The sequence below is a fragment of the Schistocerca serialis genome, chromosome 8 (assembly GCF_023864345.2).
Source record: "Schistocerca serialis cubense isolate TAMUIC-IGC-003099 chromosome 8, iqSchSeri2.2, whole genome shotgun sequence".
Lineage (NCBI taxonomy): Eukaryota > Metazoa > Arthropoda > Insecta > Orthoptera > Acrididae > Schistocerca > Schistocerca serialis.
This window is the reverse complement of record NC_064645.1, coordinates 342,242,878-342,258,613: the sequence shown is the minus strand read 5'-3', so window position 1 is coordinate 342,258,613 and position 15,736 is coordinate 342,242,878. Positions and strand designations below refer to the sequence as shown.

Genomic DNA, 15,736 nt, shown 5'->3' with positions numbered 1-15,736 from the left:
CAAGTAAAATATCTATAACTTTTTTTTCGCCGTCTCATCAGGAAAGTATAAGCATACACTACGCACAAAAAAAGATCAGTGTTCGAATTTTGGAATAACGCAAGAAGTGACAACCAACAACACAACAAGGCGAATAAGTATAATCAAGTTTCGATATTACGGAACATTGTAGACAAGCACCGTCGTCCCAAAATCACCTGACTAGCCCGCTTTCATGTTGAGAACATGCGCAGTAGACTATGCTCGCTTCATAGGTACACATACTCTTTGGTGCTTACCAACGACACAGTTGTCGACTCAAAGACCCTTAAACGTCTTTATGTCTATGTCACACCAAAACCTAAAATGTTTCCATCTTTTGAGATTTTACACAACATAATATTGACTGAAGTATGGTTGCATATACGCAAATCTTGCCAACCAAATGAATTCTCATGCCCAACCCTTGAACCACGTTCCAAAATTTGATCACTACTTAGATTATAAATCACAAATTAGGAACCTAAAAACATAATTACTACTAAGGAGGTTAGGTTGGTCGCTGCCTTTCAGAAGAACATTGCTGAACCGGGCCTAGAAATGTCCATTGGACACTTCTGTCTTTTCGTTTCACACGTCGAATCGTTCATCTCTGAAAGTGCAAAATAGGTAACAAACGCACGATGTAAATTTACTACAAAGTAACAGCGAAAGAAGATAAACACTGACCGACTAGTTTTGATGCAGCGTATCGTTGCATGGTACTCACCAGGAGGCGTGGTGGGAGGCTGAGTGGGAGCGGGAGGAGGCGGCGGGGGCGGGGGCGGATGCGTGGGCGGCGGCGGCGTGGCCAGCGCTTCTGGGTGCGGGGGCGGCGGGGCTGGCTGCGAGGCGGCGCCGTCAGACTCCGGGATGGCCGGCAGCTGCTCCAGCGCCGAGGACGCGGGCAGTGACTCAGACTTCCTGCAAGGCAGCACCACGACACCGGTCAGAGGAGGAGTTACACACTGTACTGGCCAGAGCCGTGTTTACTATCTATTAAAGTTCAAATGGCTCTGAGCACTACGGCACTTAGCATCTGAGGTCATCAGTCCCCTAGAACTTAGAACTACTTAAACCTAACTAACCTAACGACATCATACACATCCATGCCCGAGGCAGGATTCGAATCTGCGACCGTAGCGGTCGCACGGTTCCAGACTGATGCGCCTATAACCGCTCGGCCACACCGACCGGCCCATCTATTAGTGCTGCAAAACTATTGTAGGCTACTACAGACCATCAGAATTAAGCGTAGAATTCGGTAGTTTTCCTAGTATCCTTGTCAGTTAAGGCCATATCCCCGTTTCTCGTACACTAGGTGTGTTGTCTACCTACTGGGCATTATCTTATAACGAGTGTATATTCAAATATGCGATCAGTGTGTTACTAGAGTCCCCTAAAAACTGGAGATGGTAAACTGTCTAGAAACTAAGTGGGGATATATAAATGTCTGTGTTACCTACAGAACTTTTTTTGTTATACTTAGCTATTCTCGTAACTGTTATGTGAAAATAAACAATATTTATAGCAAAATTAAAACTGTCAATTTAAATTCGGGTTTTATTCGAAAATTGTTGATTTGTAATGTGAAACAGAGGGATGCAGTAGTAAAAATAAAGAAAACACAGATTTATCATACAGCGCTAGAAAACGCAATTTCCTCAAAAAAAAAGGTAAAATTAAAAAAACCCAAAACAAACATACATCAGACGTCGATTCAGTATTTTGTCGAACTTCGACAAAGATATTTCTGTTATTCATAAATGACGTTTGCATTTGGTTATTATGAAGAACGTTCTGTTAAGTACAGAGTAACAAAAATAATTATATACTTTTATGATTGTGCATGTAAACCGTAGTTGGTTTGGTTACGCAAAAGGGCAGATTTTAGGCGAAGAACTAGTTTTTATTACTCATAAAATGCAATTTATATTCTGTAAGGATATAAAATACAGAATGGATTAACACCCAATGATGTGCAGAACATTCGTTTCTGTTTCTTTCCACACCAATGCTGTCAATACAACTGATAATCCTACCGTTTACTGTATCAGTCGTGTACTTCATCAAAAATTACAGAACTGTAGTTCTGACAGAGCGCAACTCTGCTCTCTATCATCAACCAGTCGATAAGTGCTGCCATTATCAAACACTGGATGAATGTGATCTGGATACTTTGCGCCCCATTTTAAGAAAAGCTAGCTTTCACGCATCTCAATGTTCATGATGCCATATCTCTTAAACTAAGTGTTGTTTCATTATATAATTTTGCTGCTACCTTCAGTGAAATAAGCAGATATTGTCTGCAAAGTGAGTCGTCAATATGCTTAGTAGTAAAACTAAAACGTCATATTATGGAAATAGAGGAATTTGGCATGGCATCGCAGCACATCTAATTGCAGCATGCTACATTCAGTAAACTTGCCAAGGGCGATTCGACAACCAGCTATCGCCACCATTCAGTATTCGAAATAGATTTACATAGGGAGACCCATTGGCGCCATTATTATTCAACTCAGATTTCGAAAAAGCGAGCTGTGACAATGGTCGCATAAGAGAAATGAAGGACATGGTAGCAGACACAATTTTGGTATTTGCTGACGGTTTTGTGATTCTTGGTGACACCCTGAGCAAGTATGCGCTAATACTTCCGGATTTCTCCACAATGCGATGAAAATCGGGCTGTTGGTGGATGGTGACAAATATCGTTGTATCACGTTCCATTGTTGTTGACGGACATACCTCTGAGCGAATTCAAAAATTCAGGTATCTGCAGTCCATACCGACTAATAAAACTGAAGTGACGAAAATAGAGAACCAACGAATAATAAATGCTAAGCAATTTATTCAGATCAGGACAGATTTCACAGAAGAATAAAATCCAGCTGTATATGACACTACTAGGGCCGGTACTTTTCTATGGTTGTGAAGACCTGGGCACCATCAGCAACAATTCAAAAGAAATCTTTGTCTTCGAAAGGAGGTACTTCGAAAGATTTATGGACCAGTCTACAATACCATGTAAGGTAAATGCGAACGAAGAGGAAAAGAAGACCTGTACCAGTGGTCTAGAAAGTCACAAGAGCCGAATATTAGGGCAGAAGAGGCCACAGTGGTTTGGCAACATTCTTAGAGCTGATGCACCCATCCCAGATCGGATCCTCCATTCTCAATCTGCTGGAAAACGCGATGGAAGGGTCGAGTATTAACAATCCTTAAACAAGTAGAACCGACAGCAGTGGAAGATGAAGCTGAAGAACGGCAGCGATGAACTAACACCTGCAGTAGAGGTCTCCTCTGTTGTGACTGACTTCTCTTTTTACTGTGCTTCTTGTAATGTGTGTTTTTATAATTCTTGTAGTGTGTACTGATCTTTTTGTATTTTTAGTTCGGTTATTTCTCATATTTTTCTGCTGTTTTCGTTAAAGGCCCATTAATGCAATAAATGATTACGATTATGGCTTATTTTGAAGTTTTACTGCATGAAACCTAAAATGTAATAAACTTTTCTCCTTTTATTATTTTCTCGCGGGTGTCAGCGAGGAAAGTTATAAAAGGTCTGAAACTACGAGTGAACTTCGTAGTAACTAGCTAAGTGCTCTCATACTCAAAGACTAGGTGAAAATAGTCTGGGTAACTTGCGCGCCGTGAGTTACACTGCCCAACTCTCTCCGGGGTGCCTCCAACCAATTCTTGGTCTGGAATCTCACTGAGCCCCTTTGACCAGCGAAGACGTGGATGGAGACGCCCCGGTCAGCAGTGGGATACCAATACGGCCCGACAACCAGGCGTTATGGTCTGGGGTGCCACTTCATTTCCTGTGATTGTCGTCCGCGCCACTCTTACAGCACAGTGGTACGTCGACGATATTCTACACCCAATGTTGTTACCCCTCACCCTGGGCTTACATTTCAGCAAGATAACACCCTCCCGCACATAGCGGGAGTTTTTACTGCTTGTCTTGTCAAACCCTACCTTGGTCAACAAGGTCGCCGGATCTCAGCTCAATTGAGGTGGTTTGGAGCGTTACATCAGGACCTTCCAACTATCTCGGATTCTGACGATCTAACGCGCCAACTGGACAGAATCGGGCTCGATATCCCTCAGGAGGTCATCCAACAACTTTGCCGAATAACTGCTTGATAAGGACCATAGGTGGGCCAACGCATTATTGACCTACTCAGTTTGTTAAGTTCTTTCTCTTGAATAAATCATCCAATTTTTTCTGAATTTGTAATCATTTGTTTGTCTACACAGGTCAGTCACAGCTACAGATTTACGTGCCATTCGGATAATTCACTCTTGGTGCGTCGTTTTCTCTCTTAGAGCGTATTTTATCAAACTAGGGATTCTAGCAAGTATTGATGCGACTGGTACAGCGCTTTGCTTAGCCAGCCAAACTGCATCTAAGTTCAATTATGAACATGAGCCTTAACCCGTAGTAGATGAGCGTTTAATCGCGCACGTTAGCAATCCGGGCGAGACGGCTGTACTTGGGTAGAAAGTAATCACGGAAAAGCTTTAAGCGTAACCTCATCCACGCTTCGCGACGCTAGAGTTTGGGGGATTATGTAACAGCTTCAAAAGGCGGTGCTCTCGGCGGGCTTAGATCTTCGTACCTAGCGTTAGGGCTAACGAATTCTCCATCTCATGAAACTAGACAGGGTGTCACAGGAAAAACTGAATATTTTAAGATGTGGTAGTACAGACTATTTCGAATAAAATAATGCATGAAACATTGGTCTAATGTTTATTAGTTACAGAGATAGGGCGAACAGGCTTAGATGGTGGGGTCATGTTACATGCATGGGAGAAGCAAGGTTGCCCAAGAGACTCATGGGTTCAGCAGTAGAAGGTAGGAGGAGTCGGGGCAGACCAAGGAGAAGGTACCTAGATTCGGTTAAGAACGATTTTGAAGTAATAGGTTTAACATCAGAAGAGGCACCAATGTTAGCACTGAATAGGGGATCATTGAGGAATTTTATAAGGGGGCTATGCTCCAGACTGAACGCTGAAAGGCATAATCAGTCTTAAATGATTATGAGAGATAGAACTGCTTACAGAGATAAGTTTTCATTTTGCATCCTGGTACTCCAGTTACTATGGGTATATTTACCGATTGTAATCTTTTTTTTTTTCGAAATTCAACTTGCGAGGTTGTGATTGAGCTTACGTAATTGATTTTTCAACTGGGACTCTGATTTGTTGATCGATTCGTTTAAACACGCCGCACATACTTACGAATGCGCATGCCGATCCGATATAGTTAGAGACGACTTCGGACATTAAGCTATCCATTATTATGGCAGGCCAAGTAACTTTTATGGAATCCTGCACAACACTTAAAAAGTGACACATACTTGACACTTTTTCAACAGTCACCAAGTCTCCGTAAACAATGATCAGAAGGTTTTCCCGATCGTTCAGTTTCTCGATGATGGAAATACGGTCCTTAGTCACTGATACACTCGAGAACCTCCGTGTGAACATTGATCGTGATAGTTGGAAACTCTCTAGTTTCTGCGAATCAGTTCCCAATTGCCTTGACATATTCGTCTGTGGTCAACGTTGATAGTCTTCCTTTCCGATCAGCATCATCAACGTCTGTGCGGCCGTGGTCAAATCGTTGGTATCATTTCACTACGACTGAACGTGACACTGCGCTTAGTCCATATACTGCCATAATTTCAAAGCGAATCTGTGAGCAATTTAGACTTTTGTCCACAAGAATCTTTGTGAACCGGTACTTCAATTTGGGAGCACGTTTCTAGTTGCACCCCATTCCATTCCTACACTGTGGTCCAGCTGTTACCCATAACGCAGCAGAAATGTGTCTGCAGGTAAATCAGGACAAATACTCTCTTCTGACAATGTGCTAATTTTGTTCCGCAATAGTCTTAGAATGGAACGACATGTCTAACTTAGCTACCGAAGACCCTCCGTATTTGTGTACGGGCTTCGTAATCGAAGCGCTACTGTTGCTTGTAGGGGATACAACAGCCGATTTTCTAACCGCAAAATACCAGATTCAAGAATGTTTATTCGTGTTTTCACTCAACTGCGCGATGCAGTTCATATCTCATTTGCACAAGCAAATAAAAAGTGTGTGGATGAAACAGGAGAGATTGTTCAGTAATTAGAACACAGTCCTTCAATAAACACATGCAGAATTTATATATGTATGCGCGTTCCACATAGGAAATTATGTATTCGCGGCTTCTGTCCTTATCTTTTACAGCGGGTTCAACAAATCCGATGAAAGATGATGGTAGACGATAGGAATTTTGCCGCTGGCCAAATGAAATCGTCGCATAATCTCATTAATACTGTATAACGATGCAGCAACTTTCATTCTTGACGGTATCGCAGCTCCTATCACTGGCCCTACGGAAGCCACGTGCGTTTGTGGAAACACATGTTGAAAAATGCATCTCCGTTAATGTGTAATGTGGTATGACAAACAATCGATTGGTTGGGCCTCTTGTGTTACTACATCTTCTTACAGGGCCCCGTAATCTAGACTATCTTGAAACTGAATATCCATCATCGTTGGAAGGGTTTTCTTTGGCTACAAGGATGGTTTTGCTCGTGCAGCAGATGGGCCCCTGCATAATATGGACAACGTGTGACATATCACCTAAATCTAGCATTTCCCAGAATTTCCACCATTAGAATTGTGCCAGTAGGTACGGTCAGGAGGCGCAAACTGCGAATATAATTTCTAATAAAAGAAACGAACTGAACATTTCGCGTCATGAATAGTGCTGCCCTCAAAAGAACGCCACGACGACCTGTGAAGGGCTGCACTTGGGCTGTCGAGGATCTTCGGAAGTGCATTGAAATCATACGTAGACTTTATGAAAGTCAATTCTGAACTTAATCAGTTACCTTTGCTTAATGCCTTCTGCGAGCATCTGTTTCGGTTACATTTTAACAGATAAATCTCTGTAACCAATAAATACCGGACACATGTTATACGGAATGTTTTATCTGAATTAGGAAATATCACCAAGTCCTAGAATATTTACTAGCTAGTCCTCCTGAAACACACTATTACAAGACAAATGAAGTAACCCTCATGCTAGAGAGCAAGTGTGCCATGAAGAAAAACAGGTTAAGTTTTAACGTGCAGTGCAAGCAAAATCATTAAAGACAGGACTGAATGGGCCAGCCAATGTATTCTACAAAATACAGCTAAACCCTATGGACGTGTATCATGACGCTGCTTTTCAATGCAATAGACAATTTTCGAGCGATTATATGAAAGAGTACCGGTAGAACTAAAATGCAGATACTCACAGAGGTTCGGTGTGGACTGTAATAATTTACGGTAGCGAAACTTAGTAGGTACGCTAATGCGTTAATGCCGAACCGATTTACGCTGAAGAAAACAAAAATTCCGATTTTGGCCGCCATGTTCAAAACTGGCGTTGTGAGTGCAAGAATATACACTCCTGGAAATGGAAAAAAGAACACATTGACGCCGGTGTGTCAGACCCACCATACTTGCTCCGGACACTGCGAGAGGGCTGTACAAGCAATGATCACACGCACGGCACAGCGGACACACCAGGAACCGCGGTGTTGGCCGTCGAATGGCGCTAGCTGCGCAGCATTTGTGCACCGCCGCCGTCAGTGTCAGCCAGTTTGCCGTGGCATTCGGAGCTCCATCGCAGTCTTTAACACTGGTAGCATGCCGCGACAGCGTGGACGTGAACCGTATGTGCAGTTGACGGACTTTGAGCGAGGGCGTATAGTGGGCATGCGGGAGGCCGGGTGGACGTACCGCCGAATTGCTCAACACGTGGGGCGTGACGTCTCCACAGTACATCGATGTTGTCGCCAGTGGTCGGCGGAAGGTGCACGTGCCCGTCGACCTGGGACCAGACCGCAGCGACGCACGGATGCACGCCAAGACCGTAGGATCCTACGCAGTGCCGTAGGATCCTACGCAGTGCCGTAGGGGACCGCACCGCCACTTCCCAGTAAATTAGGGACACTGTTGCTCCTGGGGTATCGGCGAGGACCATTCGCAACCGTCTCCATGAAGCTGGGCTACGGTCCCGCACACCGTTAGGCCGTCTTCCGCTCACGCCCCAACATCGTGCAGCCCGCCTCCAGTGGTGTCGCGACAGGCGTGAATGGAGGGACGAATGGAGACGTGTCGTCTTCAGCGATGAGAGTCGCTTCTGCCTTGGTGCCAATGATGGTCGTATGCGTGTTTGGCGCCGTGCAGGTGAGCGCCACAATCAGGACTGCATACGACCGAGGCACACAGGGCCAACACCCGGCATCATGGTGTGGGGAGCGATCTCCTACACTGGCCGTACACCACTGGTGATCGTCGAGGGGACACTGAATAGTGCACGGTACATCCAAACCTTCATCGAACCCATCGTTCTACCATTCCTAGACCGGCAAGGGAACTTGCTGTTCCAACAGGACAATGCACGTCCGCATGTATCCCGTGCCACCCAACGTGCTCTAGAAGGTGTAAGTCAACTACCCTTGCCAGCAAGATCTCCGGATCTGTCCCCCATTGAGCATGTTTGGGACTGGATGAAGCGTCGTCTCACGCGGTCTGCACGTCCAGCACGAACGCTGGTCCAACTGAGGCGCCAGGTGGAAATGGCATGGCAAGCCGTTCCACAGGACTACATCCAGCATCTCTACGATCGTCTTCATGGGAGTATAGCAGCCTGCATTGCTGCGAAAGGTGGATATACACTGTACTAGTGCCGACATTGTGCATGCTCTGTTGCCTGTGTCTATGTGCGTGTGGTTCTGTCAGTGTGATCATGTGATGTATCTGACCCCAGGAATGTGTCAATAAAGTTTCCCCTTCCTGGGACAATGAATTCACGGTGTTCTTATTTCAATTTCCAGGAGTGTATATAGAAATGTTTCCATATGTAATGGATTGGAAGCTGGACATGGGCAGAAAAGATTAAACAAATGAGAACGGTGCTGCCCCAGCATGTACGAAAACAGTGGTTTCCACTCAGTTGCGCTCTTCCAAAGCAGGACTCGCTTGGTATTCATGAATCTCTCAACAACGTGCAGACGTTAAGGTACACCTGACAGACACTCTGTATGGATTCTCCTCAAAGAAGAACCGACCAAGAATAAAGGTGCTTATGAATCCAAAGCACACAGTCACATACGGCGAGTGTAATGCCTTTCCGTGCACAGCATGCGGTTTAAAGGTACCAAATTCGAAAGTTCTGCACCCTCTGTCGTAGAATGTGCCTCTTCACTCCATAGAATATTGTCCGGCCGCATGTCATCAATGTCGACCCGTGCCGGAAACGGAAGAACAAATTCAGAACGCTGCTGCTGATCATGAGGTTCCCGGTGCTGGACTGTCAGGATCTTATACAGGTACCACAAAACTTTCCGTACTGTTGACCATGAGATAGACAATTCTCGTGACACTGCACGAGCGGAGTACGTGCTGCATGGTCAGTCACAGCAGCCTAGTCAATAACTTCCACCGGGATAGGACGCCTTTTTCTTCCAGGTGCCACAACAAGCCCACCCATGTATTCGAATTTCATTATCATCTTGTTTAAACCAGTTAATGTCATCGAGGTTCTTGTCAGACCTCTAAGTCGGCAATACCCTCTCGATGCAGCACTCTAACTGCAGCCATTCACATAAAACAATTTTCAGTGACAGCGCACGGTTTTCACCTCGATAGCCATACTATTCATTGACATTACAGCTTGTCAAATTAAAAACGCTGCACACTGTCGGGTGTGCACATCGTGACAAAATTTGAACCTAATTTTGTTTCCAGTGTAAATCAGTTCCGTTAACGCACTAGCATATCGATCAAATTTCGCTGCCATACGACAATTACAGCCCACACTGGACCTTCGTGAGTTTCTGCAATTTCCTTACAACTACCCGGTGGATTGGGAATGAAAAACTGTAGAACAATACCCTTCGTTGCGCCCCTGACGCTCTGCAGAGCTATCAGCTTTGTAGCGGCTGAAGCTATGTGTGTGAATCTTGAATGACACCTAGTTAAAGTAAGTGAGACATACACTGACAGGGTAAAACCTTATGACCACCTGCTTAATAGATATTGGTCCACCTATGGAACCCAGTACTGTAGCGACTCTGCATGGCATGGATTCGACGAGTCCTTGATACGTTTCTGAAGGCATGTGGCACTGGAGGTCTAGGCACAGGTCACGTAATTCCCACAAATTACCAGCGTGTAGTTTATGTACGCGGAGCTGACGCCCGAAAGAGTTCCAGATGTGTACCACTGTGTTCAGATGAGGCGAATTACGTGCCAGAGACATCAACGCAAGTGCACTGTTATGTTCCACGTATCAGTGTGGCACGATTCTGGCCTTGAAACGTAGACAGTTATCCTGCTGGAAGATGCTGTCACCGTCGAAGAAAACAAGTATGAAGGGATGCAGGAGATCCACAATAATGTCCACTGAGACCACAGCCGTCATGGTGCCTTCGAGTACTAAGGCCCTTGGAAATTTTTTTTTATTTGTTATTACTAATCGTATGAAAACAGAAGTACTCATGATAAACTATAACTTGGTACAAAAAGCCAAATTACTTATTCTTAAATAAATCAGGACCGTGACATTTATGGTAATTATATGGATGTTTTCATCAAATTTGTTGTAGATGAAGGCGATTTGTCCATATGTTTTCAACTACATTATATACATTATAAATTTAGGCTTTAAAAGCAAGCCACATCTTTTCTTACGCATTCATTGAACGACATCAAAAGTTATACCAGAAAATACAGTGAGCTAAAAATTATTATATCAGAATGCTGGACTTTATTTAATCAAACAGCGGTTAAAAGTGTTCAAAACTAGAGTGTTCTTGAGAAAATCGAAGATGCCCAATCAGTAAGTTCCGCAGATTAGCGCAAAATGTAAACAAACAGCATTTTCAACTTGATGTCGACAACATGTGCAGTAGACTCAGCTCACTCCACGCATATCCCTCCTACTCCATAACTGTGCTCGACGTGAATGCCGCTGCACATAGCGGCAGAGGTGCAGCACTTGCACAAGAGCCACTGACAAAAGGCTTGTAAAGTTGCGCCTTTGTGGCAGGCTACTAGCGACGCAGGCAAGTGGAGTGTACTGCCGATAGGTCAAAACGTAGGCGCGTGTCATCAAGAAGGGCAGTTCAAGTCCGCTGGTGAGGCGAATGAGTGCGCGTTTTTCACACACTTACACCATACTGATTTTTATTCCAAAGTAATGTTTCAGTTATATGCAGCTACCATTGCATGCGTTATTATAAGAAACTATATAGTAAAGATTCTTTTACGAATTAAATTTAGGAAGTGTAGTATGGCTCGCTGGTTAAGTGGGTAGGTGCCAGACAATGAATCTGAAGTCCAGGATTCGATTCTGGGTTGATGCTACGACTTTATGGTCATTATCGCTGCTTTCACTTCTGGTCATGATTTATTAATGTGAAGTTCCATCGCGATTGAAAGGCCACAATAAACTGTAAGTTCGGCTGTAACTATAGCGGTCAACACGAAACTAGGCGGCTCAAGGTCATCTCGTCTACTTTACAGTATTTCCAAGTAGTGATCATATCCAATATTAGTCAAAATTCCAAAAAGAAGTATTAGGCATCTCTATTGTTTGCTTACAATCTGATGGAGGATTTTCCAAAAGAAAAAGCTTGCTTGTTGTTGCGTAAAGAAAGAAACTAATATTACACGTAATTTCCAACATAAATATTTTTTACTTCAACCTGCGGAAAAAGCCAGAAGACAAACATATTTGCACTGAAAAGATATATGAATATTCTCGAAGTTTATAGATGTTTGAGATACTTTTTTCTGTTGTGAAATCATTAAAATATTAGGAGATAAATTACCGAAATAAAACACCGTAAGAGATGTGAAACTGTTTCATCTGTGAAACGAAAAATATCACCGCTGACGACTTTGCGTTCTGCTGGACCACATATAAACTTTCAAAGAGAAAGTTGTTAAATGTTCAAATGTGTGTGAAATCCTATGGGACTTAAATGCTAAGGTTATGAGTCCCTAAAGCTTACACACTACTTAACCTAAATCATCTTAAGGACAAACACACACATCCATGCCCGAGGGAGGACTCGAACCTCCGCCGGGACCAGCCGCACAGTCCATGACTGCAGCGCCTTAGACCGCTCGGCTAATCCCGCGCGGCGATGAAGTTGTTAAGAAAATTATAAAATTAATTTCGGTAGCATCTGAAATATCATTATTGATCACCTCGATTTCATTACGAAAGACTTCGCCCTGGTATCTCATTGACTGGAGCGGAATTTTCTTCAGTGATGAATTTCGATTCGAAATGAGCCCCGATGACCAATTAAGATGTGTATGGAGGGACCCCAGCCAGCGGTGCGATACCAACCCGACTTTCGCCCATCCATACGACCCGACAACCAGAAGTGATGGTCCGGAATGTCATTTCCTTTCCTAGCAGTGCCACTTTGTCATCCGTGACAACGGAACGTGACGTAGAACATGTCGACGTACCGCTGTGTTGTCCTGGTTTGTTGCCCTTCGTATCAAGCCATTCTGGGCTTACATTTCATCAAGATAATGTCCGCCCGGACAAGGCGAGAGTATCTACTGCTTGTATTCGTGATTGCCAAATCGTACCTCGGCCAGCAAGGTCGCCGGCTCTCTCCCCAATTGAGAACTTCTGGAGTATTGTGGGCGGGACCCTCCAGTCAGCTCGGAAATTTGACGACCTAACGCGCCAGTTGGACAGAATTTGGAACTATGTCCTGCAGAAGATAACGTCCAAGAACTCTATCAATCAATGCTGTGACGAATAACTGCTTGCGTAAGGACAGAGCTGGACCAAAGCGTTACTGACTTGCTCAATTTCTGAAGCTCTATCTCTAGAATAAAACATCCAATTTTCTGCAACCGCAACCACTTGTATGTCATTACATGTAAATCACATCTACCTACTTTCGTCGCATTCGGATAAATCCTTCGTGGTGTTTTTTTAACTGTCTTCCAACGCGGGACAGGCGAGCGTAGGATGTGGACACAGGGTGACATAAGGGTTATTTGGTCGATGTTGGAAGTGTGCTCGAATAGCCGAAGTTGTTACGGAGGCCATTCGCGTGAAGCGGCAAGTCCGGATTCGAGTCCCGGTCCGGCCTAAATTTTCGTATGTCGCTAGTAAATGGTACGGCTCCACTGTCATCGTATGCGAAAATTCATGTATTAAAGAAAGTCCGAATTGGTTACGTGGGATTTAAACTGGAAGTACCATGTCCGTAGTGAATGCCTGATGACCAAGTCCCAGACACAGGTAGTAGCGATTATTTGTTTGAATTCGTTACTCAATAATGAATATCCACGTAATTCGAATTAGCTTTATTCTTTTACTGTCCAAAACGTTTCGTTACTCGCAGGTGTGTTCCACGCACGCACTTGGCGCCCGCTCGAGATGAGGCGATAGTTTTGATTTTCCTTCAATTCGTCACCCTCAGCGGACTTAAATTAACGAAAGCGTCTCATTAAGTGGGGATGTTCATGAAATTGACCAAAAATATAAAATTTCAATTTTTTATTCATTTATTAATGCAACTCATGAATAGCTTTCAATGATGAAATCGCATCCGACGTGTCGGAAAAATAATTAAATGGGCGACGCGACGTTCCTACCACGTCCACTTTTTGAAGCAACACTTCAATACTAGCTCGGTGAACAATGATTCCGTGGATTACCTTCAAGCAATCTTGCACGGGATGAATCTAGATGGCTGTGAATCTACTTTTCGGCTTTATAGATCATCCTTGACTGTTCCCTATCTTCGTGTGTCTAAATTTGCTCATATGGAAATAATGCCCTAAATCGCATTTTCATCTGCTACAGTTTTCAGAATTGCAACATATGATGCAGTTGTTGTATTTAATGATGGAAGCGTAGGGACGTTTAATGTACCAAAAGCTTCAAGATACGAAATTTCACTCAAGACATCTTCAGAAAAACAGATTTAGAGCACATAATTGCAGGTGAAAAGTCAGTTGAAGACTTGGTAAAGAAAAGAAGGCAGAAAACTAGACACCATAAGAGAAGCCTTACACCAGAAGCTTGAGTACAAATCAGGGCCTTCCGAAGAGGTGACATAATAAAGAACGTTGGGTTAGACTTTGAATTGCATTTCCTGAAAATCATTTACTTTACACTTATTTCTAAAAAACCAATAAATGGTGTCTGAAGAGCGAATTTTGAAATTCTGCGTGCAAGGTAAGTTATAGGGAAAAGTGCTTTGAATTTTCCATGAATTTTATACTATACTAACAGACTTATAGCCAAAAAATTATTAAAATTCTCCTATATATTCAAAAAATCTCATGATAGAGGAGTACTACATGCAGAGAAATTAAAGACAGAAAATTTTGTAGAAATCTCTTTAACAGTTTCTGAGAAAAACATGCATGTTATTTTTTAAAAATAAAACTTGTGAATTCCATAAAAAAAGTTAAACATGTATAATCCAAGGAACTTACACGTAAATGTGTTAATTACATGTGAAGCATGGTAAAAGGTTTCATAGCCGTATCTTCAAAATTGGAATTTGTTCTTTTTCAAATAGTTCGTGGTTTTTATAAACGTTCTCCCTTAATCGCACGTCTTCTCCCTCGCACACTCTGTTACTTTCTTTTTCCTACAATTTATTCTCTTACAATTCATGTACGGCTCGGGTAGAGACGGCAGTATACGTAAGACGCCAGCTTCTTACTTCTACATTTCATGCATCCAATAGATGGCGTGTCTGACATATGCGGGAACAGTATGTCTTCAGCATCACTTAACTCGATCTATCTACGTATTCTACAAGCCGTTCGTTCGACTATAAAATTGAATTTTGACGTGAGATGAGTCGCGAGATTACATCTACTTTGACGCCGCTTCGTTATACTATTAAAATGAGTTCACATTAATGATAATTTAGTACGTTTTCTCAGGGTGCACGTCAATAAACATGGAGCGGACAGGAACCATACTGTGGGCATTTATCAGAAGAGACAGGAAACAATGCAAAGCGTGATTTGCACCAGAAATTATATTCAGAGGAAGGTCCATAACAAATTTGAGAAGAATACTTTCTAATGAAATATCGATGTACACTATGTGATCAAAAGTATGGGGACACCTGGCTGAAAATGACTTACAAGTTCGTGGCGCCCTCCGTCGGTAATGCTGGAATTCACTATGGTGTTTGCCCACCCTTAGCCATGACGACAGCTTTCACTGTCGCCCGCATACGTTCAATCAGGTGCTGGAAGGTTTCTTGGGGAATGGCAGCCCATTCTTCACGGAGTGCTGCACTGAGGAGAGATATCGATGTCGGTCTTTGAAGCCTGGCATGAAGTCCCAAAGGTGTTCTATAGGATTCAGGTCACGACTCCATGCAGGTCAGTCTATTACAGGGATGTTATTGTCGTGTAACCACTCCGCCACAGGATGTGAATTACGAAAAGATGCTCGATCGTGTTGTAAAATGCAATCGCCATCCCCGAATTGCTCTTGAACAGTGGCAAGCAAGAAGGTGCTTAAAACGTCAGTGTAGGCCTGTCCTGTGATAGTGCCACGTGAAACAACAAGGGGTGCAAGCCCCCTCCATGAAAAACATGACCACACCATAACATCCCCGCCTCCGAGTTTTACTGTTGACACTACACACA

General features: G+C 43.5%; 1 protein-coding gene across 2 annotated transcripts in view; it reads right to left on the bottom strand.

Moving 5' to 3' along the window:
• Nucleotides 1-15,736, bottom strand: part of LOC126416788 (YLP motif-containing protein 1) — a 661,447-nt gene that overhangs the window by 593,086 nt on the left and 52,625 nt on the right. For both annotated transcript variants that reach the window (XM_050084654.1, XM_050084655.1), the window contains exon 3: nucleotides 749-942. In XM_050084654.1, coding sequence (XP_049940611.1) covers nucleotides 749-942 — 194 coding nt within the window. The remainder of the gene's footprint in view (nucleotides 1-748; nucleotides 943-15,736) is intronic.